Source organism: Gigantopelta aegis, chromosome 8 (genome assembly GCF_016097555.1).
Source record: "Gigantopelta aegis isolate Gae_Host chromosome 8, Gae_host_genome, whole genome shotgun sequence".
Classification (NCBI taxonomy): Eukaryota; Metazoa; Mollusca; class Gastropoda; order Neomphalida; family Peltospiridae; genus Gigantopelta; species Gigantopelta aegis.
This window is the reverse complement of record NC_054706.1, coordinates 882,830-895,141: the sequence shown is the minus strand read 5'-3', so window position 1 is coordinate 895,141 and position 12,312 is coordinate 882,830. Positions and strand designations below refer to the sequence as shown.

The 12,312-nt window shown below is 37.9% G+C and overlaps 1 protein-coding gene across 2 annotated transcripts in view; it reads left to right on the top strand.

Annotated features, from left to right (window-relative positions):
- LOC121378487 (GATOR complex protein NPRL3-like) overlaps positions 1 to 8,147 on the top strand; it is a 33,544-nt gene extending 25,397 nt beyond the window's left edge. For both annotated transcript variants that reach the window (XM_041506678.1, XM_041506679.1), the window contains 2 exons: positions 3,089 to 3,317; positions 6,642 to 8,147. In XM_041506678.1, the coding sequence (XP_041362612.1) occupies positions 3,089 to 3,317; positions 6,642 to 6,798 (386 nt within the window). In that variant the 3' untranslated portion in view covers positions 6,799 to 8,147. The remainder of the gene's footprint in view (positions 1 to 3,088; positions 3,318 to 6,641) is intronic.
- The last annotated feature ends 4,165 nt before the right edge of the window (positions 8,148 to 12,312 follow it).

Sequence of the window (12,312 nt, the reverse complement as noted above, 5' to 3'; positions counted from 1 at the left end):
TTAACACCATCATTCATTCCCGCATACCATTCACACCAAATTCACAACAATAGTTTACAATATTATGTCGTCACATAATATTGCATAATAGTCCACCAACAAACTATCAATGAATCACACAAGTTGCAAAGTCATGTTATTACACAAGTAACCAGTTCTCAGTCCACGGAGCACCTAGTTTCTACTTAGATACACCAAACACCGAATTCACCACCTCTCTCAGCTCTCCATCCAGTTTTCCATTGCATCATCTCTTACGAACTAAGAGACCCCTCAACATCACGAAAGACAGCCCTGACCCCGTGACGCACCTCTTGTTATAACTTCCACCACACCTGGGGCACATCTCACGTAGCATAAAAACTACAACAAAATATTATTGAAATCACCACATTGTACCACATCCATATTTAACCACATACCCGGTACTAGTTCACATACATACATACATGTATTACACGCTCATAAACTAGTTCAGTTATTAATACATTCAATTAATAATCCATTCCTTTCTTCGTTTACACAAACTCATAATATGCATACAATGTTTAAATACATAAAGATCCACAAACCAACATTTATCTCATACCACATATTTTACAAGCTTTAACATTTAAGCTTAATGTAAAACATATACACATGATTCTACTCACGCTCTTATACCAGCTTTTAATGTACACCCACATATCTCGTTCCAATATATTTTTTCAAACGTCTCTACCAAAGAATGTGTTACCAGTGACCAGTACACTACACCACACTGCTTTTATTCACCAAAACTACTCACACCCAAGCTCCCAAAGCATGCACCACACAGTATTTCATACCCACACTCTACAGTCATTCTCAACAACTACAAGCCAAGCTACAGCTCTATTGTTCTATTGCATTAATAGTAACGCACAAGGCTGTCAATAACTATACACCAAGCTATTTCTGACTTCTAATGCTACATTGCCTCAGCTACATAAAACATACTGACAAAGTGAACAGTGACAATGTAGCTCAATACAAAAAATAATAATAATAATTTACAAAATACATTCGACTTGTGACAAACAAATAGTATCTCAGACGCTGTGTCAGGTAAATACGTAATCTTAGGTCCGACTGATGCAGGTTTCTTCGCTGTTGAAGTGAACAGTGACAAGAGTGTTGGTCTGACTGGGTCAATGCAGGTTTCTGATCTGGTGTAGTAAACAGTAACAAGAGTTGGTCTGACTGGGTCAATGCAGGTTTCTCCTCTGTTGTAGTGAACAGTGACGAGAGTGTTGGTCTGACTGGGTCAGTGCAGGTTTCTTCTCTGTTCTAGTGAACAGTGATGAGAGTGTTGGTCTGACTGATGCAGGTTTCTTCTCTGTTGTAGTGAACAGTGACAAGTGTTGGTCAGACTGATACAGGTTTCTTCTTTCTTGTAATGAACAGTGATGAGAGTGTTGTTCCAACTGATGCAGGTTTCTTCTCTGTTGTAGTGAACAGTGACGAGAGTGTTGGTCCGACGGTTGATACTGGTTTCTTCTCTGTGGTATTGAACAGTGACGAGAGTGTTGGTCTGACGGATACAGGTTTCTTCTCTGTTGTAGTGAACAGTGACAAGAGTGTTTGTCTGACTGATGCAGGTTTCTTCTCTCCTGTAGTGAACAGTGACGAGAGTGTGGGTCTGACTGATGCAGATTTCTTCTCTGTTGTAGTTAACAGTGACAAGAGTGTTGGTCTGACTGATGCAGGTTTCTTCTCTGTTGTAGTTAACAGTGACAAGAGTGTGGGTCTGACTGATACAGGTTTCTTCTCTGTTGTAGTTAACAGTGACAAGAGTGTGGGTCTGACTGATACAGGTTTCTTCTCTGTTGTAGTGAACAGTGACGAGAGTGTTAGTCTGACTGATGCAGGTTTCTTCTCTGTTGTAGTGAACAGTGGCGAGAGTGTTAGTCTGACTGATGCAGGTTTCTTCTCTGTTGTAGTGAACAGTGACAAGAGTGTGGGTCTGACTGATACAGGTTTCTTCTCTGTTGTAGTGACCAGTGTTGGTCTGACTGATACAGGTTTCTTCTCTGTTGTAGTGAACAGGGACCAGTGTTGGTCTGACTGATACAGGTTTCTTCGCTGTTGTAGTGAACAGTGATGAGAGTGTTGGTCTGACTGATACAGGTTTCTTCTCTGTTGTAGTGAACAGTGACAAGAGTGTGTTGGTCCGATTGATGCAGGTTTTTTCTCTGTTGTAGTGAACAGTGACGAGAGTGTGGGTCCGACTGATGCAGGTTTCTTCTCTGTTGTAGTGAACAGTGACAAGTGTTGGTCTGACTGATACAGGTTTCTTCTCTGTTGTAGTGAACAGTGACGAGAGTGTTGGTTCGGCTGATGCAGGTTTCTTCTCTGTTGTATTGAACAGTGACAAGTGTTGGTCTGACTGATACTGGTTTCTTCTCTGTTGTAGTGAACAGTGACGAGAGTGTTGGTCTGACTGATACAGGTTTCTTCTCTCTTGTAGTGAACAGTGATGAGAGTGTTGTTCCGACTGATGCAGGTTTCTTCTCTGTTGTAGTGAACAGTGACGAGAGTGTTGGTCCGACGGTTGATACTGGTTTCTTCTCTGTTGTATTGAACAGTGACAAGAGTGTTGGTCTGACGGATACAGGTTTCTTCTCTGTTGTAGTGAACAGTGACGAGAGTGTTGGTCCGACTGGGTCGATACTGGTTTCTTCTCTGTTGTTTTGAACAGTGACGAGAGTGTTGGTCTGACTGATACAGGTTTCTTCTCTGTTATAGTGAACAGTGACGAGAGTGTTGGTCCGATTGATGCAGGTTTCTTCTCTGTTGTAGTGAACAGTGACAAGTGTTGGTCTGACTGATACAGGTTTCTTCTCTGTTGTAGTGAACAGTGACGAGAGTGTTGGTCCGATTGATGCAGGTTTCTTCTCTGTTGTAGTGAACAGTGACGAGAGTGTTGGTCTGACTGATGCAGGTTTCTTCTCTGTTGTAGTGAACAGTGACAAGAGTGTTGGTCTGACTGATGCAGGTTTCCTCTCTTTTGTAGTGAATAGTGACGAGAGTGTTGGTCTGACTGATGCAGGTTTCTTCTCTGTTGTAGTGAACAGTGACGAGAGTGTTGGTCCGACTGGGTCGATGCAGCTCAACATGTTGTCTAAGTCTCCGTCGGTCGGTGAGATGGCCAGTGATGGGACCGTCATCACCGAGGAAACCAAGGCTCAGTGGCGTCTGCAGGATTCCCTTCTCAACAGCCTCACTCCCGACGTCAAGGCAGCCATCTTGAAATGTCCAGCAGCAAGAAATGTGGAGGATTTGAAGTTATTTGCTAGGTATGTATATCACACAATACAAATGTATCCCAGTAAAATGCATATTGTGACGACTGAGCGTCTGAATGTTTTGTGAATGGCTGGTAATAAACTCCCAAATAACTATAGAAGGCAAAGATGACACAACAAATTTGTAAAGTTCAATCATTTATTATGTAACAACAAGGGTAAATAGTTTTCCAACAGTCTCAATAAAATGCTTCTTGCACTTCACTATATTATTTGTATATTTGCTATCAACAAGCACTTTCAGTCATACACATTGACCAATATCATTAAATGTTGCTAAAAACTAACATTGTCTCAGCTATATGTATTCATTAAGGTAAGTAGTATTCAGGTTACCTATTTTATCATTAAACTACATTATGCAACTACACAACTATTTTCACTATAACTGAACTTCTATTTACTTACAGTCTAACTTCAGATGTGCTAGTTTAATATATTGCTTTATCTTTAATACTACAGTTCACTACACTATCTCTAATACTCTCTCTCTCACTACCTACTACTTCAGTACTATATTTCTCTACTCAGAGTGGCACTACATCACTCTCTGTCACTTCAACACTATAAACTACACAGGGTGGCACTACATCACCCTCAACTACTACTTAAACACTATAAACTCAGTAGGGTGGCACTACATCACCCTCAACTACCTCTTAAACACTATAAACTACACAGGGTGGCACTACATCACCCTCAACTACTACTTAAACACTATAAACTCAGTAGGGTGGCACTACATCACCCTCAACTACCTCTTAAACACTATAAACTACACAGGGTGGCACTACATCACCCTCAACTACTACTTAAACACTATAAACTCAGTAGGGTGGCACTACATCACCCACAACTACATCTTAAACACCATAAACTCAGTAGGGTGGCACTACATCACCCACAACTACATCTTAAACACCATAAACTCAGTAGGGTGGCACTACATCACCCACAACTACTTCAACTATATTTCACTTCTCACTCTTCACTACTTCTACACTATCTTCTCTTATACACAGTGTAAACTATCCCACTTTTCACTACTTCAGCAATATACACTTTAACTTCTATTTCAATACTTCTCACTCTTCACTACTTCTATTCTATCTTCTCATATACACCGAGTGAACTACCTCACTTTTCACTACTTCAGCAATATATTAAACTACACTTTAACTTCTATTTCACTACTTCTCACTCTTCACTACTTCTATTCTATCTTCTCATATACACCGAGTGAACTACCTCACTTTTCACTACTTCAGCAATATTAAGCTACACTTGAACTTCTATTTCAGTACTTCTAACTCAATAGACTACATATTCCTATCTCAGAATAATATCACTTATGTCCAAGACACTTTATCTCAATGTTAGCTTTTCACAGTAAATACCATAGCACTTCTGGGCTCTCAGTTTATGATTGAAGGCTATCAACCTATATCTAAATAATAAATTTCTAATTAATTTTGATTGCCAAATATAATTATCATGTTTATTAATACTACTTATTAGTAAGAATGGCTGTCTAATCCCAACTCTTTAGTTAAAAACCCACAATTTTAGAAAATAAACAAAATGGGTCCCAACCCACCTAATGTAAGGGTAAAGCCAGACTGACGGCCAGCATTAAACGCTGCCTTTTTATAACTTTTGATAATCAGCGAAAAATTCAGCGTGCTGGTAAAATCAGCGTGCTGGTAAAATCAGCTTGCTGAATCAGCCCAAACGTAATAAAATGGACATAAAAGACTTCATAAGTTGGCGGTTGGTAATAGTCTCATACCGGAGTTATGTGAGCGCCAGTTTACAATTATAAAAAAAACGTAACTCACAACAGTATTACTTATAAATATACTGGGTTCTCACAATATCCATAGTTAGGTCTCAAAACAGTGGGTTTTAATGTTATTGATTATTATAAACTATGCTTGCATCAATTAAATAAAATAATAATCACTATGCTTACTCTTTCAGCTATAATTCAGTTAACTTAGTTTTTCTCTTTTTTCAATACATCATCAAAATAAAATAGGGGTCTAGGTGAGACTAATATAATGGGTTGTTTTAAGCAGAACTAGGACCAGGGCCCCTGCTTATAAAACTTAAAGTCTAGACTTTAATAAAGTCCAGACCTTAACGTAATGCTATTTGAATGGCGTTGCCATGACGTTAAAGTCTGGACTTGATTAAAGTCTAGACTTTAAGGTTTATAAGCACGGGGCCAGTGGCGTGAATGTATGAAGCCTATAGGAGTGGTACACGTGTGTGTTGTGTTGTGTTTTATAGGAGTGGTACAAGTGTGTGTTGTGATGTGTTTTATAGGAGTGGTACAAGTGTGTGTTGTGTTGTGTTTTATGGGAGTGGTACAAGTGTGTGTTGTGATGTGTTTTATGGGAGTGGTACAAGTGTGTGTTGTGATGTGTTTTATAGGAGTGGTAAAAGTGTGTGTTGTGTTGTGTTTGATAAGAGTGGTACATGTGTGTGTTGTGTTGTGTTTTATGGGAGTGGTACATGTGTGTGTTTTGTGTTTTATAGGAGTGGTACATGTGTGTGTTGTGATGTGTTTTATGGGAGTGGTACAAGTGTGTGTTGTGTTGTGTTTTATAGGAGTGGTACACGTGTGTGTTGTGTTGTTTTATAGGAGTGGTACACGTGTGTGTTGTGTTGTGTGTTATAGGAGTGGTACACTTGTGTTGTGTTTTATAGGAGTGGTACAAGTGTGTGTTGTGTTTTATAGGAGTGGTACAAGTGTGTGTTGTGATGTGTTTTATAGGAGTGATACAAGTGTGTGTTGTGTTGTGTTTTATAGGAGTGGTACATGTGTGTGTTGTATTGTGTTTTATGGGAGTGATACATAGGTGTGTTTTGTGTTTTATGGGAGTGGTACATGTGTGTGTTGTGATGTGTTTTATGGGAGTGGTACAATTGTGTGTTGTGTTGTGTTTTATGGTAGTGGTCATGTGTGTGTTGTGTTGTGTTTTATGGGAGTGGTCATGTGTGTGTTGTGTTGTGTTTTATAGGAGTGGTACAAGTGTGTGTTGTGTTGTGTTTTATATAGGAGTGGTACACGTGTGTGTTGTGTTGTGTTTTATAGGAGTGTTACACATGTGTGTTGTGTTGTGTGTTATAGGAGTGGTACAAGTGTGTGTTGTGTTGTGTTTTATAGGAGTGGTACGTGTGTGTGTTGGGTTGTGTTTTATAGGAGTGGTTCACATATGTGTTGTGTTGTGTTTTATAGGAGTGGTACAATTGTGTGTTGTGTTGTGTTTTATAGGAGTGGTACAAGTGTGTGTTGTGTTTTACATTCAGGTTGAGTCCTTACTTCAACGGGAAGCACCACCTGGAGGAGATCATGTTCTACGAAAACATCACACGCTCACACCTGCTCACCCTGCTTGACAAGTTCAAAGACGTCCTCATGACCTGCAACCATCAGGACCCAGCCACCGAATTCTACGCTGGATGACACAACTGACAGTCGTGAGTTTGGATTGGTCAGTACGAAGCACATCCTCCCTTTATCTGATGGACATGATTTCTGATCTCTCAGTATATAATGATATTTACCCTCTGACAGATACGAGTTGTGATTGGTCAGTGTATAGTGGCATCTACACTACATTTGACAGAAGTGATTGGTTAATATATAATAGCACCCACTCTACATCAGACAGACATGATTTATGATTGGTCCGTGTACACTGCGTCTACACTACATCTGACAGACGTGACTTGTGATTGGTCAGTGATTAACCAGGATCTGGAAATGAAACAGCTTGCTGGCTTACTTTGATGTCTTGTGAAAAATATATACTCACAGAAAAAAGTTCCTGTACTCCAAATAAAATGGTTTCAAACCTAATGTACAATTTGTAATTTGACAAAGATGATGACTTCAACATAATTGTGCAAATTGACTCATGTTTACCAATGATTTTTCCTTCATAATTATCATTACACGTACTGCTTGTGCAATACATGCAGAGAGACTTATTTCCTTAAGTATATAACGGGATTCAGCCAACTTCTGACAGTGAATACCTGTTTGATACAAAACTTCCCGACAGCAGTCACACTGCGGACTGGACTGTGGAGTGGACTGCGGACTGGACTGTGGAGCAGTGGTTAGACCATCAGGATTAACGCTGGTAGGTTCTGGGTTCAAGTCCCACTACCTCATCCACTCAGAGTGAGCTTCAACAACCCAATGGAGAGGTGAAGGCCACTACAGTGACCTCTTTCTCACAGACCACTAACAGTTAAACATTACTGGACGGTCAGATAGCACAAATGACTGAGGTGTGTGCCCAGAACAGCGTGCTTGAAAATTAATTGTATACAATCACTGAAATCAAGTTAAAATGGATGAAAATCAGCCTGTAGAGTCAACAGTGGTTGCTGATACCGATGTTAGATGTTTATTTCTTGGTCCGTATGGATTGTGATCCACGATTCACCATGCAACACAGGTGCCTGACAGTGTTTAAACAGACTTTTATTTCAATCGGTCTTTGGCAGATTCCATGGGGAAACTTTGAACGTGTACTCAATATGGGCATGTTTGATCCTTTGATGGATCTAAACCTGTGTCAAACGGATGGTTGATTCAAGACGTGAATTCAGTACAAACAAACCCAGTCTAACAAATATCTAAAACATGTAATAAAAATATCAATACATTTACTTGTATTTAGTAGTTGGAAACCACCTTGATACTCCTTCACCAGATTGGATTTTACAGACGTTTGACTAAACCAAAGAGCATGAAATCGCCATTCTACCTGCTTGTAAGAGTATGAATAAATCAAATGCATATGTATTGTTTGTAATTTTGTTGAAGTTATTGATTGTATAACAGTCACAAATTGTATAATGTCGAACACTTTGTAATTATAATGGATTTTACATCGGATACCAGTGAGAGGAAATTATGTGCAACAGCTACAGCAGTAGTTCAATCAATCAATCAATATATATTTTTTAATCAATTAATAGTTATCTCCAGATATGTTGTTGGTCCCTTCAGCATCAAGATAACGCAGTTTGACTGTATAATAATTTGTTTAAAAAAACAGAAAAGAAAAACGGGAGTCAAATAAAATGTGCATATCTGTTTTATTCAATACATTCTAAAAGTAAACAAATGTTTCATATAAAATATGTATTGTATCTTTTTTCTACTCCTGATTCCAATATTAGTCTATGCTATCTGTCATTGTGTCATCCTCACGATGGTAGTCATTAACAAAATAATTATTATTTTTTGTCCATCTTTACTAGTTTTGTAGATCGAACTCAGAGAATTGCAGTCTCCTGGTGAACATGAACGGTAAAACCATTGTCCACAATCAAGACCAATTTCTCTGCACAATGCAGAATCGAATGGACATTTAGCAAACTAGTGACCAGCCATGGCGGATTACTGTATCAAAAATATTATTGTTGGTAAATCTTAAGGCAGAGATGAATTGTACTTGTAGAATGCAGGAAATTGCATTTCAGGACATCTAGTTTTTTTTTTTTTTTATGGAGGAGCGTATCCCTGAACCCGAATTAAACTTTGCGCCCTTGATCAGAACACCCAACCCACCCCATGTCTACTTGCTTCCGCAGTGCCTGAATCTATATTTAGTGCCTAGGTTATAGGAGGAAAACCACTCCCGGAGATGACCTTTGCTGGACAGTACATCCTTGTTGCAAATTCAATAAGAAGACTGTCACTCCGAGAATGCTGCAAGAACGTCACACATTCATAAATTATCCCTATGACTATTTTGGCACAATACATTTGGGAATAAATTTCAATTGTGTTTCATTATTACTATTATTAATTTGTAAGGGCAATGTTTGTGATTTCCCCCCCACTCCCTCAAACGTTTATTGTAAAATCAAATTATGTTTATATCTGGTATGAAATCTGGTTTAGTTTATCAATCAGGATGTCTGATAATAAAAAAAAAAGAAACTGATGGAGAATATACAAGCATGTGTGGATGTGTGAAAAATAATTCTTGAGCCTTGTAGGTAGTACTAAAGCAAATAACTTCCGGCTGGGTCAGAGTTCGAGGTGCACCCAACTTTTGATAGAGAAGTTAACACCACAATTCCTGTGACTGATAAATGTGAGTGTGTTGGTTGTAAAAAAAAAGTTTCATCTGGGCAAAAAATGTATGCAATTTTATTTCATCTAGTACCACTGTGTCAAGTAGCCTTGTGCTTGAAACATGTATGGGGTACCTGTAAAAAATGTATTCAAATTTTGTGCGGAACTAGGGTAGTCATAGACGCTACCCGTTATCTCAGAAATGAGCATTTCTGCCATTTTTTTCCTGATTCACTTTAAGGGTGAGGGGTGGTAGTATTTATATCCGTTGCATTTATGTCGATAATATATATGCTGCAGGTAGGAGTTTTAGCCATATATGTTACTATTGTCGTCTATTGGATTTGATTTGGTAGTATACACCCTGTAGAAGCAAAAACAAAAATCCATTCAAGTTGGTATAAAAAAGCTTGTTTTGTTTAATGACACCACTAGAGCACATTGACTTATTGGATGTCAAACATTTGGTTATGTTGACATACAGGTTTAGAGAGAAAACCTGCTACATTGTTCATTGGTAGCAAGGGATCTTTTATTATACACCATCCCATAGACAGGATGGCACATATACCTCTCCCACAGACAGGATAGCACATGTACCTCTGTCCAGACCGACCACGCATTACTGCAAGGCTACGTCCCGCGGTAAGCTTTTAATACTTGATAATGTGTCTTTATATGAATTTTAATATTCCTTACAGAATTAAATACTTGATAATGTGTCTTTATATGAATTTTAATATTCCTTACAGAATTAAATGCAAATTCATCAACTTTCTTTTGATGTAAACACACTACAGGTTGTTTTGATAAAATTATATTATTATATTAAAAAAGATGACTGTATTATGTCCAAATAAATTTTAATAATGCAGTTAGTTCTGAAAGAAAAACATGTTTGTTTTGTTTAACGACACCACTAGAGCACATTGATTTATTGATCATCGGCTATTGGATGGTCAAACATTTGGTAATTTTGACCTGTAGTCTTAGAAAGGAAACCCGCTACATTTTTTTTAGTAGCAAGGGATTTTTTATATGCACTATCCCACAGACAGGATAGCACATACCACGGCCTTTGATATACCAATCGTGGTGCACTGGCTGGAACGAGAAATGAGTCAATGGGCCCACCGTCGGGGATCGATCCTAGACCAACCGCACATGGAGCGAACGCTTTACCACTAGGCCACGTCCCGCCCCTTCATTCTGAATGAGACGCAATGGTTAAATCACACGATTCCTTGCGAAGTGATATGCAGCCGATAACATTGGGAATTATTTATTGATATCAATGACAGTCGTCTTCTGTTGACCCCAGTGAACTATGTTTCGGCTTTACAGATGTGATCATTAATTGCATGCAAAACTAAGTGTAAACATTAATTGCCACGTTGGTAATTTACGAATAATGTAAAGAAGTATGGTCCGAGTACAGTTCCCTGTGATACACCGGCATAACTAACACCCAGCTGAAAAAACTCATAGCTGCCAGTATTCCAATTTCATATACTAGCAACGTGTCCATATCCACTGAATGTTCAAACTGTCCACTCGGGGCCTAGCCTCAGATATTGCCAGTGATCGAATCCTGGGCGTGTCAGTACTGACTCGATGTAAATTATTCACATAAAAGCAAAATGAGTTGAGGTTACTGAAGATTTTATATGTTCTATATGAGAAGTGCATGCATATAGTAAAAATAGTCACTGTGTAAATTCCTTCTGTCACAAACAACCATTCACATGTATTTATTTGAAAATGCTTCCATATCCTCGAACAACTGTATTGATGTGGTTTGGGAATTGAGATTTATCATTCAGTGCATAAAACAGTAAAGGCAATGCTCACCATAATGTACAAAACAAACAATAAACAAAACATGGTAATCAATGAAAGTATTGTATAATATAAAAGAACAACATTACTTATAAACGCAAATACATGCACACTACACTGTTGGCAGGGGCCTTTTTTGTTGTTATTCACTCAAGTTGGTATGGGCTCAAAACTTAATGTTTTTACATTAATTTTAACGTTATTCGTTACAGAATTCCATGCAAATCCATAATTTTGATGTAAACCGACTATAGGTTGCAGTTTTGATCAAGTTATAATGTTGCACTTAAAAATATATGACAATGTAAAAATATATTTCGATAATGCTATGCTATGGTACCTGTATAAATGTGCAAATTCAATTAGTTGTGAATGAGACTCAATGGTTAACACACGATTCATTACAAAGTGGAATGCAGTACATTGAAAATTATGTATTTATATGAATGAGAGCTGCCTTCTGTTAACTCCAGTGAACTATGTTTGGGCTATACAAATGTGACCATCAATTACATACAAAAGTAGGTGTAAATGTTCCCACATAGGTAATTTACGAATAATGTAAAGAAGTATGGTCCGAGTACAGTTCCCTGTGGTATACCGGCATAACTAACATTCAGCTGAAAAAACTCATAGCTGCCAGTATTAACTTCTTGTTGACTTTTATACAGATAAAAGCAAAACAAGTTGAGATTACTGAATATTTCATATTTCCTGTTTGAGAAGTGATTTCATATAGTAATACAAAAATAACGCTAATGTTGCAAAAATAGTCACCGGTTTTGTCGCATGCAATCAATCACATGTATTTATTTGAAAATGCTTTAATATTCATCAATTGTAATTATGTGTTTTGGGAATTGAGATAGAACGTTTTAATAATAAATTATTATGCTGTATATACATAAAACTGTAAAGGTAATATTTACCATAATGTATAAAATAAATAATACACAAATCATGATAATCAGTAAAAGTATTTGTACATTATAAAATATCAATATTACTTATAACCGCAGATACATGCACATGTATACA